The sequence below is a fragment of the Sebastes umbrosus genome, chromosome 19, assembly GCF_015220745.1.
Source record: "Sebastes umbrosus isolate fSebUmb1 chromosome 19, fSebUmb1.pri, whole genome shotgun sequence".
Classification (NCBI taxonomy): domain Eukaryota; kingdom Metazoa; phylum Chordata; class Actinopteri; order Perciformes; family Sebastidae; genus Sebastes; species Sebastes umbrosus.
Window position 1 is genome coordinate 21645677 of NC_051287.1, and position 12808 is coordinate 21658484.

The 12808-nt window shown below is 38.6% G+C and overlaps 1 protein-coding gene across 4 annotated transcripts; it reads right to left on the reverse strand.

The window, feature by feature from the left end:
* Positions 1–26: 26 nt before the first annotated feature.
* smad4a (SMAD family member 4a) lies at positions 27–10227 on the reverse strand. Of its 4 annotated transcripts, none has more exons than XM_037752721.1 (11): positions 10073–10227; positions 8205–8560; positions 7920–8109; positions 7481–7510; positions 7174–7389; positions 6811–6918; positions 6355–6405; positions 5731–5914; positions 5391–5559; positions 4890–5028; positions 27–2272 (listed from the first exon to the last, which is right to left on the reverse strand). In XM_037752721.1, exons 2-11 carry the CDS (start codon positions 8442–8444, stop codon positions 2061–2063), a joined length of 1539 nt encoding a protein of 512 aa, XP_037608649.1. In that variant the 5' UTR covers positions 8445–8560; positions 10073–10227; the 3' UTR covers positions 27–2060. The 4 variants fall into 4 exon arrangements, with proteins under 4 accessions (XP_037608649.1, XP_037608648.1, XP_037608651.1 ...); XM_037752720.1 differs by having other exon boundaries at positions 9836–10227; XM_037752723.1 differs by having other exon boundaries at positions 7935–8109; positions 9836–10226.
* Between the last annotated feature and the right edge of the window lie 2581 nt (positions 10228–12808).

Here is a 12808-nt window from a genome sequence, read left to right on the forward strand (position 1 = left end):
CATTAATCAAATTCCAAAAACAAAAGTGTTATCCCATTGACTTTTATTCAACCATACATATAAACACCAATAGCATTCAAACTCAGTACGTATGACACAACGGGTAAAGATTAAGATGAGCATGAACTTGCATTTCCTGAAAATTGTACAGCATTCTTTTCTATTTTGTGGTTCATCACTGTAAAGGTAGCAAAAGAGTATAAAATACTGCAACAGCTGTCGGTAAACAGAGCTCCAAATACCAAAATATTGATTTGTGCTGAGCAAAAAACTGAAATCATTCATTCAGTTTATAATTAAAATCAAGCTTTTACAAGCGGCATAACACTGAAATGACTCATTCGTGATTCGTAGGGTATATTTGGCATCAGTATGGCTTACACTTCCTCTCACAGTTCATTCTTATACTCAGCTGTTGTCCCTGAATACGTTACGGTAAGTGTCATCCAAGTTATACGCAAATTCAAATGGGTGGCGGTGAGCTATCTTAAAAGAGATGTTCCACCCAAAATGCATCTTTTAAATATCAAAGATTCACAGACTGTAGGTTTGAAAGGTGGTCGTTTCACGGTAGTTTCATCCTGCACTGACAAGGGTACACCGCAGCTCAATATGTTCCAAACTGTCAGAGTTAAATACACCTTTCAAACCTGCTGTGGGTGAGTGTTTGACACTGAAAACATAGATTTTAGGCAGACAACTTGAAGCACATTTTTCACAGCTCTCACCAAGGTCATTAAGCAAGAAAAACTTTTCAACTATTCTAAGAAATTATATGGATACAAGTGACCATGCATGAGACTACGAAACAAGACAAAATACTTAATCAAATTAATAAAGTGCTGACGGACACTATGTGGGCATCTAATTTTTAAAATAAATTATAAATAATATTACGATTTGTTATTATAACCTTTTTCTTTTGAAAATATTCCATCATTTCAATGTGATTTTGACATTTGAAAAACTTCAGTCGAAAACATAATTTCTCAATGTCACAACAGCCTTGACTGGCGGGAGAATAATGGAGGTTTTATGGTGTTGAAAGAGAAACTGAGGTCAGCTCAAATATGCTTTTCAAATGCTCTTCAGTAAAAAAAAACTATTCAAAAGGGGAATATAAATAAAAAAAAAATGTCAAACAAGGACAGACGGCATTGAAAAATATTTAAGATTACATCTTATAAGAATAAGTAATGAATAACAAGATATTACATAAATGTCCTGATTTGTGAGGTGAAAAACTCCACTTACATGAAGCCATATAAGCGCCTGGAGAGCCAAAGAAGGCGGACTGGATCGGCAGTATACTGCAACTGAAATGACATTTAGTGTGTTCAGACAGGGTAAAGAACAGGTTTTCATCCAATACAAGGCATCAAATCGTGCTCCACTTTACTGGTTTTAAGCCAAATTGTCTGCCCTCTTATTAAATAATCCAAATAAAGAATTTTGTCAGTAAGTTATGGGGGGTTCGATACATCTTAAAATGTTAAATGTGGAAATGTTCACACTGAAAAAAAGACTGCAGCTGAGAATACATCAGTTTGTGTTTGACACCCTACACTCTCTTGTGGTTATGCATTTCTTTTGTACAGCACCAAGGCTAATAAATAACTGATGGCATCTTTTCATCTCGCTCTATCAATTTGCGAGTATTTTTGTATCAATTCGAGACACGCAAAGCCTTGTTTGCTTCCAGCTGTTGTGAATTTCCAATTGCTGAACAATGTCAGAGTACTGGCTTCCTTTTTCATCCTCTTGGCAGCGTGTTTTTGGAGTACTACGACTCCTCCCAGTGTACTTCACATGGTCCTCCGGCTGTTGTTTGGAAGTCACTGACACTTACAGACCTGGAGTCTCACTCAGTATATTTCAAAGCAGTGTGTTTAGAGTATACTGCCGGCCTTTATGTCCTTGTTCATACTCCTACAACCAACTCGGCATCCCTGTGTCGTTGCAGTCCTCCTTCAGCACCCCGGGGCCTATAGGCGGAGTGCTCTGTTAAAAAATCAAGTCTGATTGTTTCCTCTTTCTTTGTACAGTTCATGTCTTTTATCTCAGTCAAGCGGGTGAGGGTCAGCGATGGGCATGGTATGCAGAACTTCATCCAGCAGCTGTAGAGCTCGGTGTAAATGGATCTCGATCCAGCATGGCGTCTCTTTGATGCTTTGCCGTGGGTAGTCGGGCCCCCAGCCCTTCACGAAGCTCATCCGCAGGATGCACAGCCTGCGCAGGTCATCAACCCCGATGCCTGCAGCAGCAGACAGACCTGCAGGGGAACAACAGGCAGAAACTTTTAGATCGATGTGCCACTATAAGGCCAAAGCTTGCAGAGACGTGTTGGCTGACTTACTCTTGCAGTAAAAGTTTTTACATACATACAGCCAAGTAGAAAAGTACTACTGTCATATGCATGTCTCCCACTCTGATCAGGACACACACAGGGTTTTTACTGCATTCCAGCTAAAGCCCACAGAACATATTCGTTGTGTAAATGTTAGCCTGCGGTGATGTTAGAACTTTATTTCATCATCTACAACTTAAATTGTCATTGCTAAGCAAGCAAATGCTAAAAAACATTTTGTAAAGTAGTTCAAAGTATAATAAAGCAAAGTAAGCTGCTTGGTATGAACTCAATGTTAATGTGCTCATTCAATTATTATTATTAAAGATTTCACAGCTCACGAATATGCTCACGAAACTCGCAAACACCAATCAAACTTTCAAACTATAAATATTCTGTTACTTTAATGCCTATTTCTCTCCTCAAATGTTTTCAGAAACATCTTGTAGTGTACTATTTAGCTGTAAAATGACAGAGTTTGTGACACGGCCGGCATCTTGAAAACAGTCGAGCCAAAACCGAGCACCGCCCACCGGTCGGAGCAAACTTTCTCATTTTACAGCTAAACGGTACATTACAATATGTTTCTGAAAACATTTGAGGAGAGAAATAGGCATTACAGTAACAGCATCTTGATTCATATCAGCGCTGCCAAGGTCACGAGTTTCGCGAGCAGTAATCGACAGCTACTATAGAGACTGCTCGGCTCTTATATTAGTGGTTGTTTTTGTTTGAGTGTGTGGTAGACACTTGCAAATGCCATTAGGATCGCTAGGAGGAGACAGAGATTTTTTTCACAGATCATCTGTCTCATGCAATACTGTCAGGATAAAGTGACAGTTTTAGAAATATGACTTTTTATCATATTTGCTCAAGGTTACTAAATGCAGCTTTGAATGAGAAAATGTGAAAAGAGGAGTGGTGCATAGTCACAACCTTCAAGAAGTCTAAATGTTCTGAGTTTTTGTCTTTTTAAGATGCGTGAACTTTCCTTATTCTAAAACTCAAAAGCATGGCCCAATGCTTTTGAGTTTCATAACAATTATCCAATCTTTATTATCAAAAAACATCTCACGACGCCAAGATACATCAACTTCCTAAAACCAAAGAGAAATACTGTGTTTGGACCAAATTATACTTTCCACGACCAGAGGCCTGTACTACGAGGTGAGTTCAACATACCCAGGGTATCTTCTCGTTATCTGGCTTCACTAACCCGAAGAAACAAGATCCCGCTAAGCGGTCCTACGACGGTGGTTATCAACTCGGTAAGTCAACCCAGGGTTTCTCAATCTGGCTAAGAACGTGTTCACGTGAACGGGACAGTGTTTACAGCATCTGACCAATCACAGACATGGACAAGTCTACAGACTTGCAGACAGACAGACAGGCAGAGCGGCACATTTTACAAAGGAAAATTATTAGAAAAATACGAAGGAGTCAAACACATAATCCAGACTAATAGTAACACAGCTGAAGCTGCCAAATGCAGGAAGGACAGCTGGCAAAAGAAAAAAAACTGCCGTTGTGTGAATGCGTAAATTAACAGACTTATTCATCTAACGGAATACTCAAAAGTCAGATATATTCGTCTAGATGGGGTAGTGATATATAAATAGCTTTTAGAAGTGTAATGGATGAATGGATTACACTTCATTATGTCCTTTAGCAAGGTTGTGGTGTGTATGACTGTTTCAGCCTTCTTTCAGCTGCGTCCCCGACTCTGGCGGTATGAAACGGACTTGAGAGCAAGTAAAAATAATAAATATAAAAACATAATACAAATCGGTAAGCAACCGCAGCATTAATCCAGCTGTCCTTCCTGCATTTGTCAGTTCAAACTGTGTTGTTTTTAAGCCTGGATTATGACTGTAACTTCTTCGTCTTTGTGTAATATTTTCATACGATCCACCGAGCTCTGATTGGTCAGTAGGCGGTGCTTTTATACGAGTTGATCTCTTATCTGGAACATAACCTGCTCTGGAGCAGGTTAGCTGTTCAGCATAAATTACCATGGCGATCTACCTCGGTAAGAAGTGAACCCCCATCGTAGGACTGAAAACCCAGAGTTAACCATGAAGTTACCTCGCTAACCGCAAATCTTGCTTCGTTGTACAGGCCTCGGGTCTCAGTCAGTTTTGGACTATATCCAATATATCCTTCGACATTTCATATTGAATATATGGTGATGCCACATCCCGACCAAGTATTTACATTTGCCTAATACAGTTGCACAGGCCACACTACTGCCTAAAGCATGGCTAAATTCAAATTATTAAAGTCAGTCCAATTTAGTTAGGATATGCTGACTGAATAATTATCCATAAAGAAATCAGCCTGTGACCCAGCTGTTCTTTTCTTCATCATTAACAGACCCTGCTGGTTGCTTTTCTTCTATTCATGCTGCTCTGTAATTCTCTTGCTATCAACAATGTGCCATAAGAAAGTCCCCGGTATTAGTCTGGACACGGCAGACGATGATGAGAAGCAATCACAATAACACACTTGTTGAAGGGGTAAGCGCAGCAGTATGAACACTCACTGATGGCCGGGGCGATGCCTCCCACAGAGCCGGGCCCGGGTATGTTCCCGGCCACGGCTGCTGCCTGAGCTGTAACTGCTGCCTGAGCTGTCGCTGCCTGCTGCTGCATCTGCCTGTGGCACTGACGCAAGTCAAACACCTGGCAGGGGACAAGACAAACACAAGACATTGAATGGACACTCAAGCATTTTGACTGTCTTAACTGCATCAGAGTTGGATTGACATATATGGTAAAAATACCCTTGAATAATACAACTAAAAGGAGATGCTCCACATATTTTACTGTGATTATGGCTACTCCAACTCTGAGCATAATTGCATTAACATAAGAGCATGCTATTTTACAATAGCCCAATCTTACTCACATTAGAATATTAATCACATTATGGCTGAATTATTGGTGTGCAAGTAAATGTAGCCAGTGTCAAAAGCAATCAGGGATCTGCAAATATGAAAAACACCCTACTTGGAATGTCTCTGACCATTGTACTGCGATCTCACCTTGATGTGAGCACTGGGGTAGATCTTGTGAACTGCATCTCCAGGGGCACGTCCAGCCTCTCGATCCAGGTAATAGCTCTGCACAAACACCGCGTGATCGCTCAAACAGCGCACCCAGACGTCTCCTTCACCTTTGCACTCCAGCTGCATGCCTTTGCCAATGTGGAGCCTAAGGACAGAAAGGAGGGGGATAAAAATGGAAAACACGGTCAGAAAAGTGAGACATTACAGACACTTTACATTACTGTCATTCACTTATCATACCTAGAGACATACAGTAAATATGAATTGCTTGAATGGACTATATGATAATATGTTTCCAAGTATATGGGGGCAGTACCTGGCTCTCTCTATGTTCTCTGTCCTGTGGACATTGCTCAGCTGGCCCAAGCAAAAGCGGTCCCCTCCTGATGGATCCACGTAGCCATCCACAGTCACTATCGGACATGTGGATGGCACCTTAAACGTCTCCCCAACTTGGACATCCATCTCAAAGTACGCAATGGAGCACCAGTAGTCTGGAGCTGGAACAAACCAACAAACAACCTCAGGTTAAAATGGGTAACACTGATTATGCTAAATATGTGAATTGTAGAGCTGCAACCATTAATCGATTAGTTATCAACTATTACACCAATTATTTTGATGATTGATTAATTGATTTGAGCAATTTTTTAAGAAAAAAAAGTCAAACTTCTCCGATTCCAGCTTCTTAAATGTGAATATTTTCAGTTTGGTTTTATTTTATACTCCTCTATGACAGTAAACTGAATATCTTTGAGTTGAGGACAAAACAAGACATTTGAAGACGTCATCTTGGGCTTTGGGAAACACTGATCCACAATTTTATAGACCAAACAACTAATCGATTAACCGAGAAATAATCGCTAGATTAATGGACAACGAAAATAATCATTAGTTGCAGCCCTAGGGGATTGTCTTCCATCTGCAGCCCGATACTCACCAGGGTGACTGGATATGGGGGGCTGGAACGCAATTTCATTGGTAACGGGCCCTGCAAGAACATCAATATTAATTTTGAACAAGCAATTCTGAAACCACAGCTGGTCTTAAGACGTGACATCATTATCTTGCAGCACAGATCATGCAGTAATGGTGCTGAAAATTACCAGATTTCATAAAATGACAGGGGTGGAGGTTGATCTTTAACAGCCATGGCTAGTCACATATTAATTAATGTCTAATGCCTTAATATATATAAATGTGAGAAAGCCTGCTGGCGAAACGAGTTTTGATCTACACCACCTTTATCACTTTTACACATTTTTCAAATCAACTTTTACACCTGGTAAATTCTCTTAATATGGAAATCAGCTCATTGATTAAAAGAAAGGATGTGGACTATTTTTAAGGCTTGATGTGAGTTTTTGTAGAGAAGTTTTGTTTTACATCCACTCACAGTAATGCCCTGTGTGGGGCATGGCTGGATGATGCTGTAGATGCCCGTTCTGATGTTGAGGCACTGCAGAGTTGAAGCTGCTGTTTCTGCTCCAATTGGGGGTGGGATCTGTAAATGGAAATTATCAAAGTTGTGTTGCCAAATTCGTGCCAACTTGAAGTCTGTGCAGTAGATCAGACCATAAGCTAAATACTAAAAATGGATGGTTACTGCATTAAAAGTAACTTTGCCCAGTTAAAATTCCAAACTAATCAACAGGCAATCCCTTTTAAAAACTGCATTTACCTAAACACACAGAATTAATACTTTTATAGCATTTTTAATTGATTGTTGATTGTTTTGCATATATGTGTAGTGTCTCACTTGAGGGTCCAGCACTGATGTTAGAGAAAGCAGAGGTTGAAGCTGAACTGCTGCCCTCCACCGGGGGGAGTAGAGCGGGGTTGATGAAGGTCTCCTGTGGACCGGGTCTTGACGGGGGATGCTGGATAGTCTGCAGGTGGCTTTCAGAGCTTGAGTGAGATTGCTGGTTGTCGTAGTCATAGTCATACTCATACTCATCCTTTACCAAGAGTCGATCTACATGAAGACAACAGACATATTATGTAAGACTGATGGACATCCACAAAATCTTCAAGGAGCAAACGGGAAACCTTTGGCCCCTCCTTACCTGAATTTGAAAGGGTCAGCCCTGATAAGTCTGCAAAAACATGAAAAAGAACAGATATATCACTCAATCAGTTTATTTAGATCAATATTCTGAATATGAATTAGAACACGGGCTGTACTTTTCTCAACCAGATCACTGCATCATATTATCACTAAAAACGTGGAGTATCAGGAGCACATCTGTTCTAAATACTTATCAAAAGTGCTGTGGAATAAGGAGTGTGATAGAATGATAAATAAAAATGTATATACCCGAACCATGTACGTATGTACAATTCCAGGTTTAGGTAATAATTTAAACTGTGGCTCAAACTCTAAAAAACTTTATTTTAAGGGGATAAAACCTATTTAAAAAAAACATCAACTATCTACCTTCACGATCTTTCAGTGTGTCTGTACCAATAACCTGAAACAATGAAATCTAGTCAAGATTGACAAACCTGTGAGGTACGTACCAATGCCAGGAGAGACGACCCTCTCGTAGTGGTATGGGTTGACACAAACATTGTCACATTTCAAGTCAAAGGCATACTGACAATATTTCACGTGCTTTAATTCGTTCTTGTGTAGATCAGGCCATCGCCACAGTCGGGCATAGACAACATGGGGGAAACCTTTGCGCCCCGCAACCTAAAGCACAGAAAGGAAGATCTAATGAGATAGGTCATACAATTACAAGGAGCGTAATATTAAACCAAGTTGGTACGGTATATCCGCTACTATACCTGTAGGCGTCCATCCAAAGTTCGTTGTATGGTTACACACTTGCTAGGATGAGCTCCATTCGTAGTGATGGCGGTGATGAGGGAATCCAGCTCATCTTTCTTCTCCTTCAGCTTCTTGACAAGACTCTCAATAGCTCGCTTAGCAAAGGTTTCACTCTCCCCTCCCTGTCGGTGGCACATCAGGCTGTGCACAATGCTCAGACAGGCATCATTACTCGTGGGAGTGTTCGTGATTGACATCTTGCTCCTTAGGTTTCACCCTTGGGGAGACTTTCAAGTTGTATCCTCTATGCCTTTAACAGTTTAAATGTTTCAAGGTGATTACTGTTGATCAAATGCTGCCCAAGTGTAGCAACCTAAAACAGAAAGAGCAGTGTCTTATTATTTGATTCAAGATGTTTATTGTCACGGTTATACAGGTACAATCGTGTGAAATGCTTTTTGCTGGGAAGCTCTATTAAAATAATAAGTTATATTACAATTATAGAAGGAAATACTTTGTACAAGGCCATATTAAGAACATACATATCAGGAAGTATGAATGTACATATATAAGAAATACTGTGTACAAGGCATATTAAGAACATATACAGGCATATTAAGAACATATACATTAAGAACATATACAGTATAAGATATATTTTTGTGTGAGAAGGTGTCGTTTGAATTATCTATTTAAAAGTCTGATGGCCTGGGGGAATTACTTAGAGTTCAGATGGGTATGACAACCCAAATTCACACATTACATTAAGTGTCACTCAATGTACAATCTGTGCATCACCCTGACTTAATGTCAGGTGTAGGAAGAGAAGGGATTATCATGTTCTTTGAAGTCAATCTAATCACCTTTAAGATGATAGATGATAGTAAAATAACACTTTTTTAACTTTCAAAACCTCTACAGATACATATACTATATACTCTGTGAACACACCCATCTTAATGTGACATGTGTTTACAACTAGGGTAACTACCACTGCATTACAGCTCATGTTCACTCATGCAGAAGCTCACTCGTCCTCTGCAAACATGCCCATTACATCTAGGCTGAAATGCAAAACAAAGCCTTCTTATGGCACCGAAATCTATGTTTTCTCAACTTCTATAGTGGGTTTATCATATTAAGATTAAGATAAACTGAGCATTAGTTTAACGTGAGGTTTGTAAGAGCATCCTCACATCCTAACGTTAACTCATAAACACAGGTAGCTAGCTTATCCTTCCTAACATTGCCCAAGGCCTATTGAAGGAGGCTGGGACACACGTTATACTTGACTTAGACTGCGGGGGTATTACGCATGCGCAGTAGAATCTGGTTGAGCCAATCGCAACGGACAACCGCAGCTTCAGTTACACTGCGCATGCGCTATACCCTACACCCCAAGACCAGTGTCCCATCCTCCTTCTATAGGCCTTGACATTGCCTCAGTAGTGTGCTAACAAACCTGATCTAAATTATAATGCTACGACTATTCAAACACACGCACATGTTTAATAAATATACAGTTGCTAATGCCGAGTGGCTCTGTTTTGTCAGCTATCACTGAACTAGCCGTGAAATACCGATAGCTAGCTACCATTAGCTAAGTTAGCATCACCTGAGTCAAAGCAAAAATGATTTGTGGACTTACTGTGATTTCTGACTTCTTCCTTCCACCTGCAGCGTTAGTCCCAGTGGTGCAAGATGGGATACGTGAGTGGCTTTCGCTACCTAAAGGTTAAATGCGTTAACTAAATTGCATTAATGATATTTAGGTTAGCTTGCTAGCACATTATGCTAACAGCTAAGCTAACTAAGGCTAGCTCTGCTTCCTCCTCTCTGATCCGCTGCTACCTCATGACATGTTACATTACAGCATTATAAATACCTGTTTATCTGTTGCCCTTATTACACTAAAACTGTAAATATACATATATATGTATGTAATGTATATTAATATAATATAACAACACGTTTATGGTTAACTGGCCATGAAAATAAACAAGAACATCCTCTCCGCCCACCACGCGCCCACTGCGCATGTATGCGTCAAATGTGTCAGGCGTGGCGCTGCTGTTATAAAAAAAATAATAATAATAAACACCTCTGTTAGCAAGCACATGTCTATATACCACACACTAGAAATGCATTTAGAGCGAGTACTAATACCCAGAAGCTTGTATAGTAAGGGCAGTATTTCACTGCAGGTTGACTTCTGGGGCTGAAAACTGTAAAAGTGTATTCTGCTGAGTGAGCTGTAGGCCTACCTGGTGGGTACTTGATGAAGATGACAGGGTACATGTACAATACTGAAAGGGTTGGAGGAAATGGGGAGGCTGCCTAGAGAGACAAGTGGAGAGAGAGCAACATTTCCTGCTACAATGTAGCACATATGAAGAAATTAGGAAAAATTCTTTACAAAAATGACTCCAAGATTTTTATTCCCTCTCTGACCAAAATAAAATACAACATCTATTTGGAGGAAATAGTGTCATCGCCATAGAAGCTGCAGGATATGTCAGTGCATGTCACAGCCTGAGAGACAACAACAACAACACATAATAGATGTAACTCACACTCTGCCTTTTATTTACTCCTCTACTTCATGGTTTTTTTTGTTGTTGTTGTTTTTTTACATTTATCCTTTGATATTGCAATATATTGTTTTTTATTTGTTTGTTTGTTTTATCGACACAACAAACATGAATTACTTCTTTATTGTTTTCTTCCATTTGCATGCATGTTCTTTTTAAATATCTATATATTGTAATTTGCTTAATGAATTGTATATATGTATATATATATGTTTTTGTTTTTATTTTGTTCTTTTTTTATTTTTATTTATTATTGAATTGAAGCTTTGGCAATATTGTTCACCTGACAGTCATGCCAATAAAGCAAATAGAATTGAATTGAATTGAAAAAAAAGAGCCCACAGCTGGACCAACATCTTTAAAAACTGGTCACAATGGTAAGTCAAATAGCTCTGGCTGCCAGCAAGCACAGTACCAGGGCCCTGGTCCACCTAAATACAACAGGGCCATAATAACTGTTATTAATTACACCTGTGTTTACCCTGCAATGGCATGTCAAAATGGTGGCAGTGAAAAGGGCTTATACATACTTATATATATCTATATATATATATATATATAGATATATATATATACATTCTACAAGGCAGCTGATGCCATACAATCACATTAATATATCCTGCTAATCCCAACTGATAAAATACTGGTATGTTTACTGTATAGGCCTATACACTGAAATTATAGTAGAGTCAGAAGAGAGGTATTACATAGTGTCACAAAAAAACCCACCTGGAACTAAACTGACTGACTGATAAGCTTTATGCATGATTATAAATCATGCATAAAGTAGCATTTCAAAACATTCAAAGATATTTTTGTTCATACATGTCCAAATAAAACCTTCTTGTCACCATAGAAATCAGTTTGTTGTAATACTACTTTATATTTCCTTCTTTCATTCTTTTATCATTCGAGCCATCACAAAATAACAGTTGTGATAATTGCACTTACAGTTTAGAAAATGTTAAGACGGTTTAAAAAAATGAGCCAAAGCGATTGAGAAAAACTGTAATGTCCTCAAAACACATCATTTGGGTGTAGCTCTTGTGGTGTGATGGTTTTTACTATAATATAAAGTCTCCCCCTTGTGGTTATTATGTAGTGTGACATTACAGTAATGAAAACAGTCCCCTGTCCAAATCTCTCTCACACTCTCTCCTCCATATCTCCCAATGAGATTAACCATGTGTTTATGATTTAAAGTTGGCCTCCCATGAACAACAATAGCTTTGTTGCTTAAGAGTGATGAACAAAGCTGCCATCACATGAACCTGTTTAACTACGTTGCTCACATAATCGTGGATCCCATTCCCAGACCATGTGATTGTTAGGTAAAGGGAATGATACGTTATGAAAAAGCAGCTTTTGTACCATTTAATGTACCTTTTCATCAATAGTGAAAATATTTGTCATTATGGGGAGCTTGGCCTGAAATAATAACCAAAATAGTAAATATCATAAGTATCATAATTACATACAATGGTAATGGCAATATTGTTGATCAAATACCATGAATGTACCATAAGTATATCAATATTAAGCACAGTTTCAGTGCCAGGGGTTTATAATAATAATAATACATCAGATTTCGCTTTTCAAAGTTCTCAAAGATGCTTCTGTAATATAGAATAAAGAATAAAAAACAAGCAGTGAACTCTTTAATACAGACAAAAAAAAATATGCAAATAAGAAATAAAAAATAGAATAAAATGATGTGAGATGTTCACATATGGACCAAGATTTATACGACCACAAATCTATTTTTTGTTCATGTATTTCGTAATACAACCAAATGCATTGCTCATACTGTAAGACAAATAAACAGAATTATATATATTTGTAATCTACTTAATTATTTTGGAGGAGTCATTTTTATTTTTATTTTTTTTTATTGAAGCTCTGGTAATGTTCAAACTATGCTTCTGTTTTCCATAAAATAAAGCCAATAGAACAGAAATATAGTGAATATAATGAAGAGTGCTGGCAAAACAAACAGAAGATGTTTTATTATGTTATGATTGCCATAAATA

What these genes read in the sequence shown, in the direction of transcription:
- smad4a (XM_037752721.1), bottom strand. Translation starts at nt 8,444, where the DNA reads ATGTCAATCACGAACACTCCCACGAGTAATGATGCCTGTCTGAGCATT. An exon ending in CATTGGTACGTACCTCACAG is followed by an intron (nt 7,511 to 7,919) that starts GTTTGTCAATCT and finishes ATGTTTTTGCAG; the next exon opens with ACTTATCAGGGCTGACCCTT. An exon ending in GCCCCACACAGGGCATTACT is followed by an intron (nt 6,406 to 6,810) that starts GTGAGTGGATGT and finishes ATGTTCTTGCAG; the next exon opens with GGCCCGTTACCAATGAAATT.